The sequence below is a fragment of the Lepus europaeus genome, chromosome 11 (assembly GCF_033115175.1).
Source record: "Lepus europaeus isolate LE1 chromosome 11, mLepTim1.pri, whole genome shotgun sequence".
Taxonomy (NCBI): Eukaryota; Metazoa; Chordata; class Mammalia; order Lagomorpha; family Leporidae; genus Lepus; species Lepus europaeus.
The window spans coordinates 23,954,328-23,969,476 of record NC_084837.1 but is presented as its reverse complement, the minus strand read 5'-3'; the positions used below and the strand labels follow the sequence as shown (position 1 = coordinate 23,969,476).

The 15,149-nt window shown below is 52.3% G+C and overlaps 1 protein-coding gene and 1 pseudogene across 1 annotated transcript in view; both read right to left on the bottom strand.

Annotated features, from left to right (window-relative positions):
- Positions 1-13,972, bottom strand: part of NID2 (nidogen 2) — a 62,634-nt gene extending 48,662 nt beyond the window's left edge. The window contains exons 1-3 of the mRNA XM_062205130.1: positions 13,715-13,972; positions 13,083-13,391; positions 1,493-1,725 (exon numbers count right to left, since the gene is read on the bottom strand). Of these exons, the coding sequence (XP_062061114.1) occupies positions 1,493-1,725; positions 13,083-13,391; positions 13,715-13,942 (770 nt within the window). The 5' untranslated portion in view covers positions 13,943-13,972. The remainder of the gene's footprint in view (positions 1-1,492; positions 1,726-13,082; positions 13,392-13,714) is intronic.
- On the bottom strand, positions 452-1,393 carry LOC133769705 (mitochondrial import receptor subunit TOM6 homolog; annotated as a pseudogene).
- Positions 13,973-15,149: the final 1,177 nt, after the last annotated feature.

Sequence of the window (15,149 nt, the reverse complement as noted above, 5' to 3'; positions counted from 1 at the left end):
GATGTATGTATTTATTGGAAAGAATTAGAAAGAAGGAGACAGAAAGAGACAAAGAGAGAGCAAGAAAGGGTGAGAGAGAGAATCTTCCATCTGCTGGTTTATTCCCCAAAGAGCCACAACAGCCAGGCCAACATAACTCTTAATTTTTGTTGTCTTTGTATGCAGTCTTTGCTTCACGTTAAGACGCCTTTGTTCTTTGTTCATTGTTAAGACGCCTTTGTTATTCCCCAGGACAAGAGCATGGGGCATCTCCTGCAGTAGTTAGGGAACTTAGAAGGCAGAGGCAACCCTTTAGTTGAATCGTCCCTGCTGACCACAGAACCAAGCTCGAAGCAGACTTAAGGGGCAAAGGAAACCAAGCAGGAGAAGGGAGGCGCCCTCTGCATCAACCTTCCGCTGCCATCGGCCCGGCCCGTGGTGATCACAGATGTGGGCTCTGCGTCTGGAAGGCTCAAGCAAAGCACAGGGGCTGCGTCTGAGTTTTTGTCTGCATCCCTAGCTGAGATGCCATGAGGTCACTGTCACTCAGATGCCTGGCCAGCCACACCCCTGCAGCAGGGTTCCAAACAGGGGCTCAAGTTCCTCCAGGAAGTGGCAAGGCCGTAGATGCCCCAAAGCCAGTCACTCGCCTTGTGGGGAATCTGGGGAGCTTCATCTGCAAAGCCAGCAGCGCATTCATGGGAACCCTGCTAGAAGCCGGAACAGCACCTCTGTGCTGGGCACTGGCCTCACACCCTGCTTTGATGTCACTTTAATAGCACCTCTTTGAAAGTCTCCATCAGGCACAAGCATGTAACCCAGTGTGGTTAGACCACCAGTCGGGACACTCACAGCCCACTGGGAGCGCCTGGGTTCAACTCCCAGCTCTTTCTCCTGATTCTAGCTTCCCACTAATGTGGACCCTGGGAGGCAGCAGTGACGGCTCAAATATTTGCATTCCTGCTACCCACATGGGAGACTCATACTGAGTTCCCACCTCCTGGCTTTGGCCAGGCCAAGCCTGACCACCGTGGGCATTTAGGGAACAGACCAGCGGATGCAAGCCTTCTCTCTCTCTCTCCCCTTTTCCCTTGCCTCCAACTCTCAAATAAATTTTTAAAAATTAAAAGTAAAAGATTAAATCTCAATGTTTCCTCCTATGAAATGATTAACTTAGGAAGCCTCAGCCCAGGCAGTTACATCACTGGATATTTTTATGTGGTTGCAAGAGCAATGTTTTTTATAGCAAGCCTCAGTAGTTCTGCAAACACACACACACACATGCTGTTGTATTTCTAGTATCTACACCCAACAGGGCAGGAAAAACAAGGGCCTTTTATATTCTGGAGAATTTGAACCTTCCAGGGTCCAATTTCATTCCTGGTTTTGCCCTGACACCTTGCTTAGAGGTCATCGTGGTATCCTTTAACGATCTCATGGCACCTGCGTTTGGGTACCTCCTAAGAGCCCCCCCCCCATTCGGTCAGGGAAGCCTTCCGCCCACATCACTTACTGGTAGAGGTTTTTCACAGACTGCTCGGTGCGGGTCAAGCTGAGATACTTTCCTTCTCTCTTGAGGTCATCGGCCTCCCCGCGGCAGAAGCCCACCCGAGCCGGCAGCTGGAGCTGGACGTTGTAAGACTCTTTGGGGCGAGTTCCAAAGAACTGAAGGCCATTGGCAGGATACAGAAAGAGGGCGTAGGCATCAGACTCATCAGACGCCAACACAGCCTGGAAAGTGTTCAACTGCAGGGAAAAAAAAAAATACAGGAAACCTCCTTAAAAAAATAAACAGAAGATGAAAAACCTGAAGGCAGGCAAAGCATCACCAAGTGCAAAGGATTCCTCCGTTCTCAGAATGTCTCCACACTGCTGCCAACACAGTCTTTTTAAAACGTCTTCCTCACTTTCCAGATAAGATTTTCTAAGCGGTATTATTTACTATGGCCAGCGCCTCCTACCAATTTAGGTCAACACTCGATCTGAAATATGTGTAGGTAAAACGCATGTTAAAGCAATACAACTATTTTTAAAAGGTTTTAAATCTCTCTCACGCAAACCACTCTCAGGGCTAAGAGCACCAAGCAGAATTAACTCATCCACCCTCAGAGTAACAGCCCTGGTTTCAGCGCTGGGTCCTCAGCTGCTCCCGTCTGGATCACTCACTAACCCGTATATTTAGCCATCTCTGACACGCCCACTATGGCCAGACTCTGTCTTAGGCACCGGCTGATCAAAAGCCCTTCCTCCTGTTCTCTCTCTTTCTTCCCAGCCACTGGGATTTCCATGGTTCCCGGGCAGGGGAACCAGAGGTCCAGGGGCCAGCAGATGTGCCCAAGGTCAGAAGGGACTTAAGGGGCAGGCCAGTCAGCCTCCACGCCCACGCCCCACACCACTAGGCCACCCTACCTACTCCTGAGCATTTCATCTCAAGGCATTTGTGATGTGGCCCAGGCTCATGCCGCATCTCCGTCCGACTATTTAACGGTCCCTATCTTCCCCACCTACTTCGACGCTTCTAGACTAGGGAACTTGGAAAAGCTTGTAGAAAAAAAAAAAAAAGTGGAATTAAACAATAGGTTTATTTGGGTGCAAAAAAAATTTTGAAATCCACGCATGGTTTTCTTCCTAATGTGCAATTACCGTGAATGTTTTGAGGAACCCTCGTTTTGCACTTTGCTCCCATTTCCTGGCCCCTGGGACCCCCCCCCCCCAGCCCTGCCAGGGCTGCCCCTCGAGAAGCTCCGTGACCGCCTGGCAAAGCCCATCAGTCCTCCAAAACAGCACTGCGGCCGGTTCCAGCCGGCATCAGCTCATCTTAATGGCTAGGTGTCGACTGCTTGTAACGCCATTCGTACATTCACTTGGACGCTAACCAGCCAATTCACCGAGCTGCCCTCCACATTGCACATGATGCTGCCGGTGCCAAGGAGCAAAGGCCAGGAGCTCTCCTCGCTGCAGGGGCAAGCTCAGGACCTCAGTGGGGTGGGGAGGTTCCCAGAGGTGGCCTGGGAATGTGGGAGCCAGATGAGGAGAGAGAAGGGGAGAGGGAGGGAGGGAGACAGACACCAGGAGCCTGGATCGGCTGCACATGCAACACCCAGGTCCTAGAGAATCATTCTTTAACATCCCACTCATTCTCATGTTTCCAGCCAGATGCTTGCCCCTGACCTCTGTCCAGTGCCCTGCAACCTGCCCCCCTCAGTGTGCTGGCAGTACCAGATCACCCTGAGAAGATGCTCTGCTGAGGACTCCAAGACGGCCTCTCTCGCTAACCACATTCCCTTCACGTTTAGCAGGGCCCTGGGGCCTCACAGAGAGCGTGCCTCTGTGAAGTGCTATTCCCAGACCTGCGCCATCGCCAGCCAGCCACAGGGAGGCTCAGGGAGGAACCCCCCCATGTCACCGAATACCTCGGCAAGGAAGGAGCGTCTTCCTCCTTGGGTTCTGTCCTAAGTCACCCCAAACGCTGCTCTAGCTCTCTTCTAAGGCTCATTTTTCCTTTCAGAATAGAGCTCTATGGATAGGACAAGAGAGACTCAGGCTTAACATGCTGTTCAAGGAAACACAACCACGTTTTTAGTTCTCTAACCTACAAAATGTCATCTTGCTTTGCTTTTTTTTTTTTTTTCTTTACCTTCACTCAGTTCACAAAGTGAGAGACAGTGGGTCAGAGAGGTCTGTTATTGTTTGCTTTGTTTTTTTAAGATGCATTTATTTGAAAGAATAGAGTGAGAGAGGAGGAGAGAGGGAGAAAGAGGGGGAAGGAGGGAGGGAGGGAGGGAGACTCCATCTGCTGGTTCACTCCCCAACTGGCCACAATGGCAGGAGCTGAGCCAATCCAGAGCCAGGAGCCAGGAGCTTCCTCCAGGTCTCCCACGTGGCTGCAGGGGCCCAAGGACTTGGGCCATCTTCTACTGCTTTCCCAGGCCATAGCAGAGCACTGGATTGGAAGTGGAGCAACCAGGACTCGAACCAGTGCCCAAATGGAATGCCAGCACTGCAGGGAGCAGCTTCACCTGCCACACCACAGCTCCAGCCCCGAGGTCTATTATTGTTGTAGGTATTTCATCAGCAAAGCTTGACTTTTCCACAAACCAAAGGCAAGGAATGCTGTCTTTCTTGTTTCCTTAAAGATTTATTTATTTATTTGAAAGGCAGAGATAATAAGAGAAAAAGGGAGAGACAGAGAGCGAGCCTCCATCTGCTAGTTCACTCCCCAGATGGCCTCAATGGCCAGGGCTGGGTCAGGCCCAGAAGCCAGGAGCTTCTTTAGGTCTCTCACAGGGCCCAAACACTTGGGCCATCTTCTGCTTTCCCAGGCCATTAGCAGGGAGCTGGATCAGAAGTGGAGCAGCTGGGAACTGAACGGGCATCCACATGGGATGGGGGCATTGCAGGCTGTGACTTTACCCATCGCGCCACAATGCTGGTCCCGAGGAATGTTTTCTAGAATTTGTTGAAGCTAGGCAGCCATAACTTACGCCAATGTAAACAGGGGCTACTTGTGTACTTGTGTAATATACACTACATCATCAATCAAGATGGATGTAATTGCTTCAGAGTTATACTTCAGTCATGATAAATGAAGTTCAGAAGTAGGCATTTGGCATGGTTGTTATGATGCCTGCATCCTGTATCTCAGTGTTTGGTTCAAGTCCTCGCTCCACTTCTGGTTCTAGCTTCCTGCTAACGCACACTGGGAGGCTAACGCACACACAACCTGGGGGTAACAGCTCAAGAGCTTGGGTTCCTGACATCAATCAAGAGCCCTGAATTGAGTTCCCAGCTCCTGGCTTCAGACTGGCCCAGCCGTGGGCTGGTGTGGGCATTTCACAGTGAATGTGATCTTTCTGTCTTTCAATTGAAAAAAAAAAAAAACAAAACACACATACACACACACAAAGTTCAACCAGACAAAGAAAAGCCATCAGGGAAAGAGAAAGACTCCTTAAAAGTGAAGCTTTCAAAGTTGCCAGTCTTGACCACCCAAAGTCAGGGCAAGAGGGGGGAAATCCTAGTTTTTTTTTTTTTTTAAGTTTTCATTTATTTGAAAGGGGTGTGTGTGTGTGTGTGTGTATCTATATCTATATCTCTCTATATATAGATATATCTATATATGGATATATCTATACATATCTATATATATAGATATATATATATATAGAGAGAGAGAGAGAGAATTTTCAGAATGGCTGCAACAGTGGGGCTGGCCAAGGCTGAAGCCAGGAGCCAGGAGCCTCTTCCAGGTCTCCTATGTGGGTGCAGGGGCCCAAGCACTTGGACCATCTTCTACTGCTTTCCCAGGTGCATTAGCAGGGAGCTGCATTGGAAGAGGAGCAGCCACGACTCCAACTGACGCCACCATGGGATGCCAGCGCTACAGGCGGAGGCTTAACCTACGCCACAGCCACAGCACCAGCCCTGAAATCCTAGTCCTAAATTAAGGGAGACTGCACCATAAGGGGTGTCCAGACCGTGAAGAGTTCCAAGGGCTGGGAGAAGCAAACAGACCCTGAGGGGGAAGGGTCTGGCTTTAACCCGCGGATCTCCATTTTCGTCTCTCCTGCAGGCAGCCAGTGAACAGATTCACTTCAGCTGAAATCGACTGGACACCTCCTTCACGCCGCCCTTGAGACAAGCCATCTCTCCCAGGGCGAGCATTTCATTTCCACATCTCTGCTGAAACCGGCAGCTATCAGAGGAAGAAAACCAGCTCCTTTCTCCTAGGATTTATGACCACGAAGGACACTCCTAGGATTTATGACCACGAAGGAGCTTAGCTGCTCAAAACCCACTCCCACACCCAATGAGCCCTGGCAAATGTCCCTGTCAGGTCTACCCCATTCTCCACCCACTTGCTAGGGAGCCCGCCTCACCCACCTGCTAGGGAGCCCGCCTCACACAGCCTTGAAGGACTCCTCCTCCCAAAGCCCCCCCTGACTGCCTTCCAGACTGGAAAGGTCCTTGCATTCCCAGATGCAGCCTCCGCCAGGGCCCCCGGGGCTCTGCCTTGGAAAGGAAACCCTCAGATGGGCTGCCAAGCCCTACACAGGGGTCATGCTTCCCAGCTTCCCCAGGACCCCAGGGTGGAGGGGAGGAGGCACCCCCAGGGAAGGGAGCAGCAGGCCAGCAGCTGCCGCACTTCAAGGTTCCCACCCGGCTGTTATCACAGAGAAAAGCCAGACTCCCAGCAGAGAGCCGGCAGGGGTCCACCTCTCCCCTCCCGGTAAATGGACATCACCAGTCGCACTGGCTTGATACTTGCCAGGGCCAGCACTGGCTTGATACTTGCCAGAGCCGGGCTGGTGGACACAAACCATGCCCCTCCAAGAGTTTCTCATATTTGCAATTCCTCTCATCAACTACGACCATCTGGCAAAAAAATCAGACCAAGGCCATCCCTCCCTGCAAGAGGTTTGTCCAAAAGGAAAAGGAAAATGAATAAGGAGAGTGACCCCCAGGGGGTCATGGGGTTCTCCTCCCTGCCTTCCGTCTGGCCACATGCTGTCCACACTGTGGATCACTGGCTCTGACCTCCTCTGACACCCCATTCCTTGGTGTCACTCTTCATCTGCCACTGTACACAAGACACTGGCCCATGCATAGTCCCCCCTCATTCATTTTCTACACAGAATCCCATAGATCCTGGGGCTGATGTTGGGGTGCGGTGGGTTAAGCTGCTGCCTGTGATGTTGGCATCCCACACTGGAACGCCAGCTGAGTCCTGGCTGCTCTGCTTCTGCTCCAGCTCCCTGCTAACACACCTAAGACAGCAGCAGATGAGAGCCCAAGTGCTTGGGCCCTTGCCATCCACAAGGGAGACCCAGATGGAATTCCTGGCTCCTGGCTTCAGTTGGGCCCAGCCCTGCTATTGCAGCCAAAAATTTGGGGAGTGAACCAGCAGATGGAAGATACCCCATCCATCTGCCTTTCAAATGAATAAAAAAATCTTAAAAAAAAAAAAAAAAATCCCATAGACCCTGCCAAAACTTCCATGACAAAGGCTCAGCACTATCACAAGCCTGAGAGCAGAGCCTCCCGTCACTCAGTCATCCACGAAGCCACAGTGCTGCTGGGCCATTTCCACACCATGTCTCTGTCCTCCGTGTCTTCACAGCTGAGCCTGAGACTCAGGGTGAACTCTCCCAGGCACGCAACAGATCTCTCACTGCCCCCGGTCAGCCCCGCAAGTCAGAAAGCTACACTCAAGTCCTGCTTTTCTCTCACTGCCCCTGTAGCACCCAGCCCGGGGTCTGCGGTCACCAGCCTTCAGACCAGGTCGCCAGCCCCCACCCCGAGGCCTCACCGGGGCAGCCTCCCCAGCCTCTGACTTACATCACTACCGTGACTCCTTGGCCTATTTCTTCAGCCTTCTCTCAGGACACTCCCTAGATTAGAACAATCTCTTGCTACTTGATTCTTCATGTCCTTTCTTCCAACTCAAGTTCATTCTCCACATCCACACGTCAACTCAAATTCCAGGTCAACAGAACACGCCCCACACTGACACAGATCTACGGAAGGCAGTTCACAACCTTCACCCACAAAGCAACAACAAAATACTCCTTCCCACAAAGAAAACACGGCTAAAGTAAACACCAGTCCTTGTCACGTCACCCAGCAATAAGCTCTCTGAAGATCAACACCATGATCTCTTGCTCTGTGATGCACCTCTGTTTGTTAAAAGAAAGAAAGAAAGAAAGAAAGAAAATCTCAGATTCACTGGGATGATAAACTCTACTTGTTCACATTTTTTGGAGACAATCACATCTTGACATTCCTGCAATATCAAAACATCCAGTCACACCCAATGCCAACACCCATGGACGCAAAAAGCACCACCTGAAATGATTTTAAATGGTAAAAACGTCACTCCTCTGCTATCTTCATGTTTCCAGTAACTGCAATACAAGATTAGCATGCCGAGATTAAGAAAGCCACGCAGAACTCACCCTGGCCTGCAAACGGGAGAGATGACTGCCAAAATCCATCCCCAAAGACCGACTAAAACAAGAACTCAAAGATTCAAAAGAACCTTTAACATGGGTAACTGGGAAAAAAAAGAAAAGGAAGAAACCAGCCTGAATCCAGAGTCCTCATCACCTTTCTAAAGGAAACAAGTTCTTAAGCCAATTCAGCATATGGCTGTGTCCGAAGAATGGCTTGAATTAGGAAGGTAGCATAGAGATGGCATCTACAAATCTTTCCCTGCCCTAACTCCTCTCCCACCACACACACACACACACACACCAGAAAAACACTGTAAATCAGAAAAAGTGTATTTAAAGTGTTTGATGCAAAGAACTGCAATCACAGCACCCTCTCAGGAGAGAAACACAGCGGCCAGAATCTGCTCCCGTCAAGCCAACTCGGGGAAGGCAGGCTGGCCGAGCACCTGCACGGGGTCGCGCTGGTTGATTTCCATTGCAGTCCTGTAAGGGAGGCATCACTACCCCATTTCCCAGGTCAGGGACTAAGACTGAGGCTTGGTCACTGTTTACAAAGCCACTGGAAATCACTCCAAAGCCACTTCTCCCTTCAAAATGTTTTTTTTATGATTGTCCTCATTAGTACCTTGAAAGTTTGATGACAGAAGCCTAACGCCCATGCCGCAGATGAAATTAGGAAAAGCAATTTAAAACGTCATCTTGTCCTAACTGTCACTTTCATTTCAAAGAAGCCCTCATAAACCGGGACCTCCGAGCTCCGGCACAAGTTCAGCACCCGCGAGCCTCCAGGGCCCTGCCGCTCTCCCCCATCCACCTCGCTCAACTTTGTCTTCTCTGTCGTGAAGAAGTTGAACAGCTACAGCTGAATCCTCCACAGAGGATCGGGATACGAACTTGGAAGGTCCGTTGGCATCAAAAGTGTCCTTCACAGCAGATTTCCTTCCAAGTTCATTCTTCCTTAGAATGAAATACAGTTCCAAGAATTCCCCTGATACTCAGATCACATTGAGATGATAAAAGCCAAGCCTTATTCATTAGGAGCTTCTGGAAAAGGTGCAACTCTCTACCAACATCCCTTAAGCCAAGGAAACGCACCTTGCCAGAAAAGTCCGAGTATAAGCAAAACACAATCAAGACCAAAAATCCAGGAATCAGTACTTCTCTATGTGAAACCTGCTCATGTCTCACTAAGGGTGAAATTCTGCACGAAGACTTTATCTTCTATTTGCTTGTGGGGTCTGGCACAGGTCATCCTTCTATTGGGAATGTACCTGCACTAAACTCAGATCCAGGGTCGCTTCCTCACTGCAGCCCCCTACACAGGCAGGGTTAGTAAGAAGCTCCCCAAGCCAGGAAACCACTACACTCACAGTGAAAACTACTCGAGGTGCCTACTAACGCAGGAAAGCCGTGGAGGGCCAGAGTGTGCTTCCACACCGGCTGTCCCCGGACTGACAGACAGGAAGTGACATGGACGGTCTCCTGGGTAAGTCGTCACTGTGTTTCCATACGAATTATTTACATATACATAAACAGTCCACAAATAAGGTTCTTTTAAACCAAACGCTGCAGGTAACACAGTAAAGTATGAGCCGTGGCAAGTTCTAGCTAGTGGGGTTATACACAGTTTTACCTATTTATTTTGTTTCCCAAATGTTCTTTTATAGGCGTGCGGTACCTAATTTGAAGTAAACTTTCTCAGACTTACAAACAAATAAACGAATGAATCAGTGAAGGGATGCAGCAGCACACATAGGGCCTCGCCTTACTTGTCCTGGTGTCCTCCCCAGCCTTCCGCCTGGCTCAGTGCCCCGCACAGACTGTGTTCAGTGCGTTCTGTGCAATCAGCGTTGAGTTGTCGAACTCGCGCACTTAAGAAGCCTTTCAACAGCGGGAAGCACTGGGACCAGTGGTTAAGGCGCAGCGTGGGACGCCCACACCGCGTATCAGAGGCCCTGGGCTGGAGTCTCAGCTCCACTCCCGATTCCAGCCTCCTGCTAATGCAGACCCTGGGAGGCAGCAGGTGATGGCTCAAGCAACTGGGTCCCTGCTACACATGAAAGAACTGGACGGAACTCCTGGCTTCCAGCTTCCTCCTGACCCATCCCTGACCATTGTAGGCATTTAGGGAATGAGCCAATGGTGGGGGGGGGGGGGGCTCTCTCTCCTTCTCACAAATTTTTTTTTTTTTTAAAGAAGCTATTTACAGGGTTGGCACTGCAGCGTAGCAGGTAAATACGATGCCTGCTGTGCTGACATCCCATATGGGCGCGAGTTCAAGTCCCGGCTGCTCCACTTCTGATCCAGCTCTCTGCTGTGGCCTGGGAAAGCAATAGAAGATGGCCCAAGTCCTTGGGCCCCGGCACCCATGTAGGAGACCCAGAAGAAGCTCCTGGCTCCTGGCTTCGGATCAGCACAGCTCTAGCTGTTGTGGCCAACTGAGGAGTGAACCAGCGGATGGAAGACCTCTCTCTTTCTGCCTTTCTTCTCTCTGTGTAACTCTGACTTCCAAATAAATCTTTTAAAAAGGAAGCTATTTACTTAACAAAACCAGATGTTGCTTGGCCAAAAAGCTGAAAGGTAAAAAGTAATGAATTCAAAAGATTTCTATTTCCACATCTTTGCTTAATACAGATTTTAGGAAATAATCCTCTTACCCTAGGAAAACTGACTAAGAATAGTCAGCACTGGGAGCAGGTGTTTGGCACAGTGGTGAGAAACCTCTTGGGATGGCTGCATCCTTTACTGGAGGGCTAGGCTTTGAGTCCTGGCTCCATTCCTGACTCTGGCTTCCCACTAACATGCACCCTGAGAGGCAACAGGTGATGGCTCTAACACTAGAGTCCCTGCCACCCATGTGGGAGACTGAGGGGGTCTCCAGCTACTGAGGGCACACGGGGAGTAAGCCAGCAGATGGGAAATTCTCTCTCTCCCTCCCTCCCTCCCTCCCTCCCCCCCCCTTCATTCCTTTCCCTCTCTCCCTCCCTCTCCCACTCTCTTTCAATTAAATAAAGTATATAAATAAAAAAGTGTTTAAAGAAGAATGGTCATCACCTTGAACTAGTTAGTGACAGCAGATAAGCTGCTTAACCTGTTAAGGGGATACGAGCTATCTTTCCACAGCAAAGCAACCTGTTAAGCGGTATGTGCTATCTTTCCACGCTGAGAAACTGAAGTAGAATGATTTCGGCACTAGGGGGATATTGGAAAGATTTTAGAGGATACAAAATTTCATTTAGACATAAGAAGTTCAAGAGATCTAGCTGGAGCTAACAATGCACTGGATACTTGAAAACTATTTTGTGTGCATGGATGGGGGTGGGGGGGAGAGAAGGGGTTAGCCTAGCAGTTAAGATGCCCACATCTCATAGCAGAGTCCCTGGATGCTACCTGTCTCCAATTCCTGACTCCAGTTTCCTGCTGACGCAGACCCTGGGAGCATCATTAAGGCTCATAAAAGTAGCCTGTTACCTATGTGAGAGACCTGGATTGTGTTCCTGGCTCCTAGCTTCAGCTTGTCCCAAATAGGAGCTAGACCTTATTCTCATATTTCTTTATCTTTCTCTCTCTTCCTCCCTCCCTCAAATATTAATAAAAATTTGTTTAAAAAGTTAATTTTAAGTATTCTCACCACAAAGAAGTGCTAAGTGGTATGGTATTGGTTAATTAGCTTGATTTCACCATTCTGCAATGTATACACACACCAAAACACCCTGTCGTGTACCATAAATGTCCACGATTTTTTCATTTCTCAGACTAGAGTTTCACTCCTTGAACTATGACAGATGAGACTAAAGTCCAGGTTCCCAGAAGGAAGCCCTTACCCACTCCAGGAACAGGGCTGCCATTTACCCAGATGCCCCACCTCATGTCCATCTGGAGTCTCCAAAGGCTGCTGCCAAGCCTACACACTGGGAACCTAATTGCTTCATTTTCTCCAAGTACAAACCATAAAACACACGTAGGACAGCCTCCTGTACACCACGGGGCATGGAAACCGGTACCTGGAGGGCTACCTGGCCAAAGCCATCAAGAACCTCACAAGAAACACATCCCCTCTGGCCTGCCCACTGCACCTCCTGGAATATCAACTAAACACATGTACAAAGGCTTAACTTTTTAGAAAGGTGATTCATGGCATCATCTGTAAGAATGAAAAAAAAAAAATGGGTAGAACCTTAATTACACTGACTCTAAGCCCACGGGATGGAATACTAGCACTCACCGTATATGATGTTGCAGAAATACATTTATCGACACTGAAACCTACTCACAGTGAAAAACAACGAGTTACAAAACAGCATGAACTCATCATTGGCAAACGAATACAATAGAGATATGCCTAAGAGAAAGGTCTGGAAACTCTGCCCGTAGAACTGTTTAACAGGGGTAGAAAAACGCCTGGCTGTTCTTTTCTAAGTTCCTCGTACTTTCTGATTCTCCCTGCAGCGAAAGTTTCACTAGAAATCCCTGCATGTGCCGGCGCCGTGGCTCAATAGGCTAATCCTCCGCCTTGCGGCGCCGGCACACCGGGTTCTAGTCCCGGTCCGGGCACCGATCCTGTCCTGGTTGCTCCTCTTCCTGGCCAGCTCTCTGCTGTGGCCCGGGAGTGCAGTGGAGGATGCCCCAAGTGCTTGGGCCCTGCACCTGCATGGGAGACCAGGAGAAGCACCTGGCTCCTGCCATCGCATCAGCGCGGTGCGCCGGCTGCAGCGCGCTACCGCGGCGGCCATTGGAGGGTGAACCAACGGCAAAGGAAGACCTTTCTCTCTGTCTCTCTCTCACTGTCCACTCTGCCTGTCAAAAATTAAAAAAAAAAAAAAAAAAAAAAGAAATCCCTGCATGTGTGGGGTCCTGGAAATAAGCAACCAAACAGTGCATCGGCATCCGCCCACCGGCCCTTGCCCTCTCCTCCCCCAGCTGCCAAGCAGTCTTCCCGGGTGAGTGACTCCTGGGCAGGGCCTTGGTTCCCCTTGGTTCCTTTCTTCACTTTCCAGCCACTCTGGCCCCACAAACACCAAAAGAGCAGTCAGGACCGGCGCACGTGCGCATTCAGGCAGTTCCGAGCCAAGCAAGCCCTGGCTTCCGGCCCACGATTCAGCCAGCCCCTGGGCGACTCAGCGGTCAGCACCCCGGGTCACCGTCACTCACCTCCTCCGAGGGCGCTGCCCTGTGTCCGACCTCCTCGTAGGCGCCCACCTGGTCCCAGGTGGCCACGAAGGCATGCGTGGGGGTGAAGGAAGCCGCGGCGTGCGGGAAGCCTGCACGCACGTAGCGGGCGGCCAGGCCCAGCACCGCCGGGGAGGAGTCCTGGCGGTACAGGACGCGGCCCCTGCCGCCGCTCGTGTCAATGTCGGCCAGGAAGGGGACGATGGCCGGGAAGTCTGTGGGCAGGTCGTTGTCCACGTACTGCGTCTCCTTGGGGAAGTCCTGGGTGGAGATGATGCCGTTGGTGCCCACCTGGGAGAGGAAAGAGGCGAGCGGTGAAGGTGGTCGCAAGCCGCGGCGACTCCCCGTGAAGAACGCCCACAGGTCCCAAGAGGGAGCCCTCAGCCCCGCAGGCGCGCACAGGCTCCTGGCGGGGCGCGCCCCAGACCCCGCCCCGGGCGGCCCCAGCTTCCTCCCGGACCCTAGTGGGCTGGCCGAGGGTCTTCGCTCCCCACGGCAGCGGGTCCGGCGGCCGCGTCGCGCCGCGGGAGCCAGAGGGGACCCGTTTCCCCACTTCTCAAGCCAGGGGTTCCACGAGACCCCGCACGCCGCGCGCACACCGCGGTGGGACTCACGTAGAGGCTGCGGAACTGGGCGTCGTAGAAGCGCAGCGGGACGGCCAGCTGCACGGCGGCCGAGCTCTGGTCGTCGCCCTCCCGCAGCCGCTGGTCCCCGTGCGCCTCCCCGTAGGGGAAGAGCTCGTCCGGGTGCAGCGCCGCGGCCCGCGACAGCAGCAGCAGCTGCAGCAGCAGCAAGAGCGGCGGCGGCGGCGGCGCCCGCCCGGCCGCACGGTGGTCCTGCATGCTCGCTTGGTCCGCGGGCAGCCCGGCCGCTCTGCGCGTCCCGCCGGTGCGCAGACCCTGGCTGTCGGCGGGCAGCCTTACAGTGGCGACTCAGCCCCGCCCAGCGCGCGGATTGGCTGAGGCCCTGGGCCAGGGACCAATCCCCAGCGCTGAGAAAGTCTGACCGCGGCCCCCGCATCTGGTTCTCATTAGACAGTGGTCCCGGGAGCGGTGGGCCGGGCCGGGGGAAGCCGCTGCTGGGCGGGGCTGCGCGCTCCCCTCTTCTGCTCCCATCGGGGGACCCAGGGGCCGTCCAGGTCCAGGGGCGGCGGCACGGGGGGAGGGGACCTCTGCGCCCTCGGGGCCAGATGCGCAGGGGGCATTTCCGCAGCCTTCTCGGGCGCGTCACTGCCCGCAGAGGTTGGGGGCGGCGGCGGGGGGGGGGGGGGGGCTCCCGAGTTCTGTCAGCCCCCGGGGACCCGAGCCACCCACACTTTGAAATACCCACGGGCGGCTTAGCCTCCCAGGGGACAGCCTGGGAGACGCAACCTGTGGGGTCCGCACTGTCTAGGGCACGGATGGTCCCCTCGCCGCCTCAGGCGCCGTCCCTGGAGGCGACAGTCCAAGGGCCTGGCCCCGGGGCAGATTCTGTTTATTCCCGATGGAATGTGTTTTCTCTCTCAAGTCCCTCTGTGGGGTCCTTAGCTGAGCTATCCAAAAAGAAATGCAGGAAAAGCTAAGCCTTGGAGCTGCGCCTGAGGGAATCCGGAGAGACAGATTGCTCTCTGGAGGTGTTCATTCCGACAAGGCAGGTCCGAACGAGCTAGCGGGAGACGGCCAGCTGTGAGACTGCACGAACGCAAAACGAAAAATTGGCCCAAAGCAGTTTGTTCCCTCGGACTCTAAAACCTTATCTACGTTCCCACGTAAATGGTGTTTTTCAAGGGTCAGGTGTTTACAGGTGACCGAGAAAACTTAGGTGACTTAACTTGCTCAAAGCCATCTAAATTTACTCCCTTGATTTAAAATTCTCCACGGGTCCCCTATGGTTTTTTCCAATCTCTCAATTCCACGTAGTAATAACAACTAATATTCCCTTTTTGGCTCTCAGCGACAAGCTGGTGAGACTGGTGGCTAAGGATGCCCACTGCCTGGTGTCACCCCCTTGCATAACTCCTGGCCCAGGGATGGGGACTGGCCTTGGGATTCCTCCCTCTCTTTCTTCCTT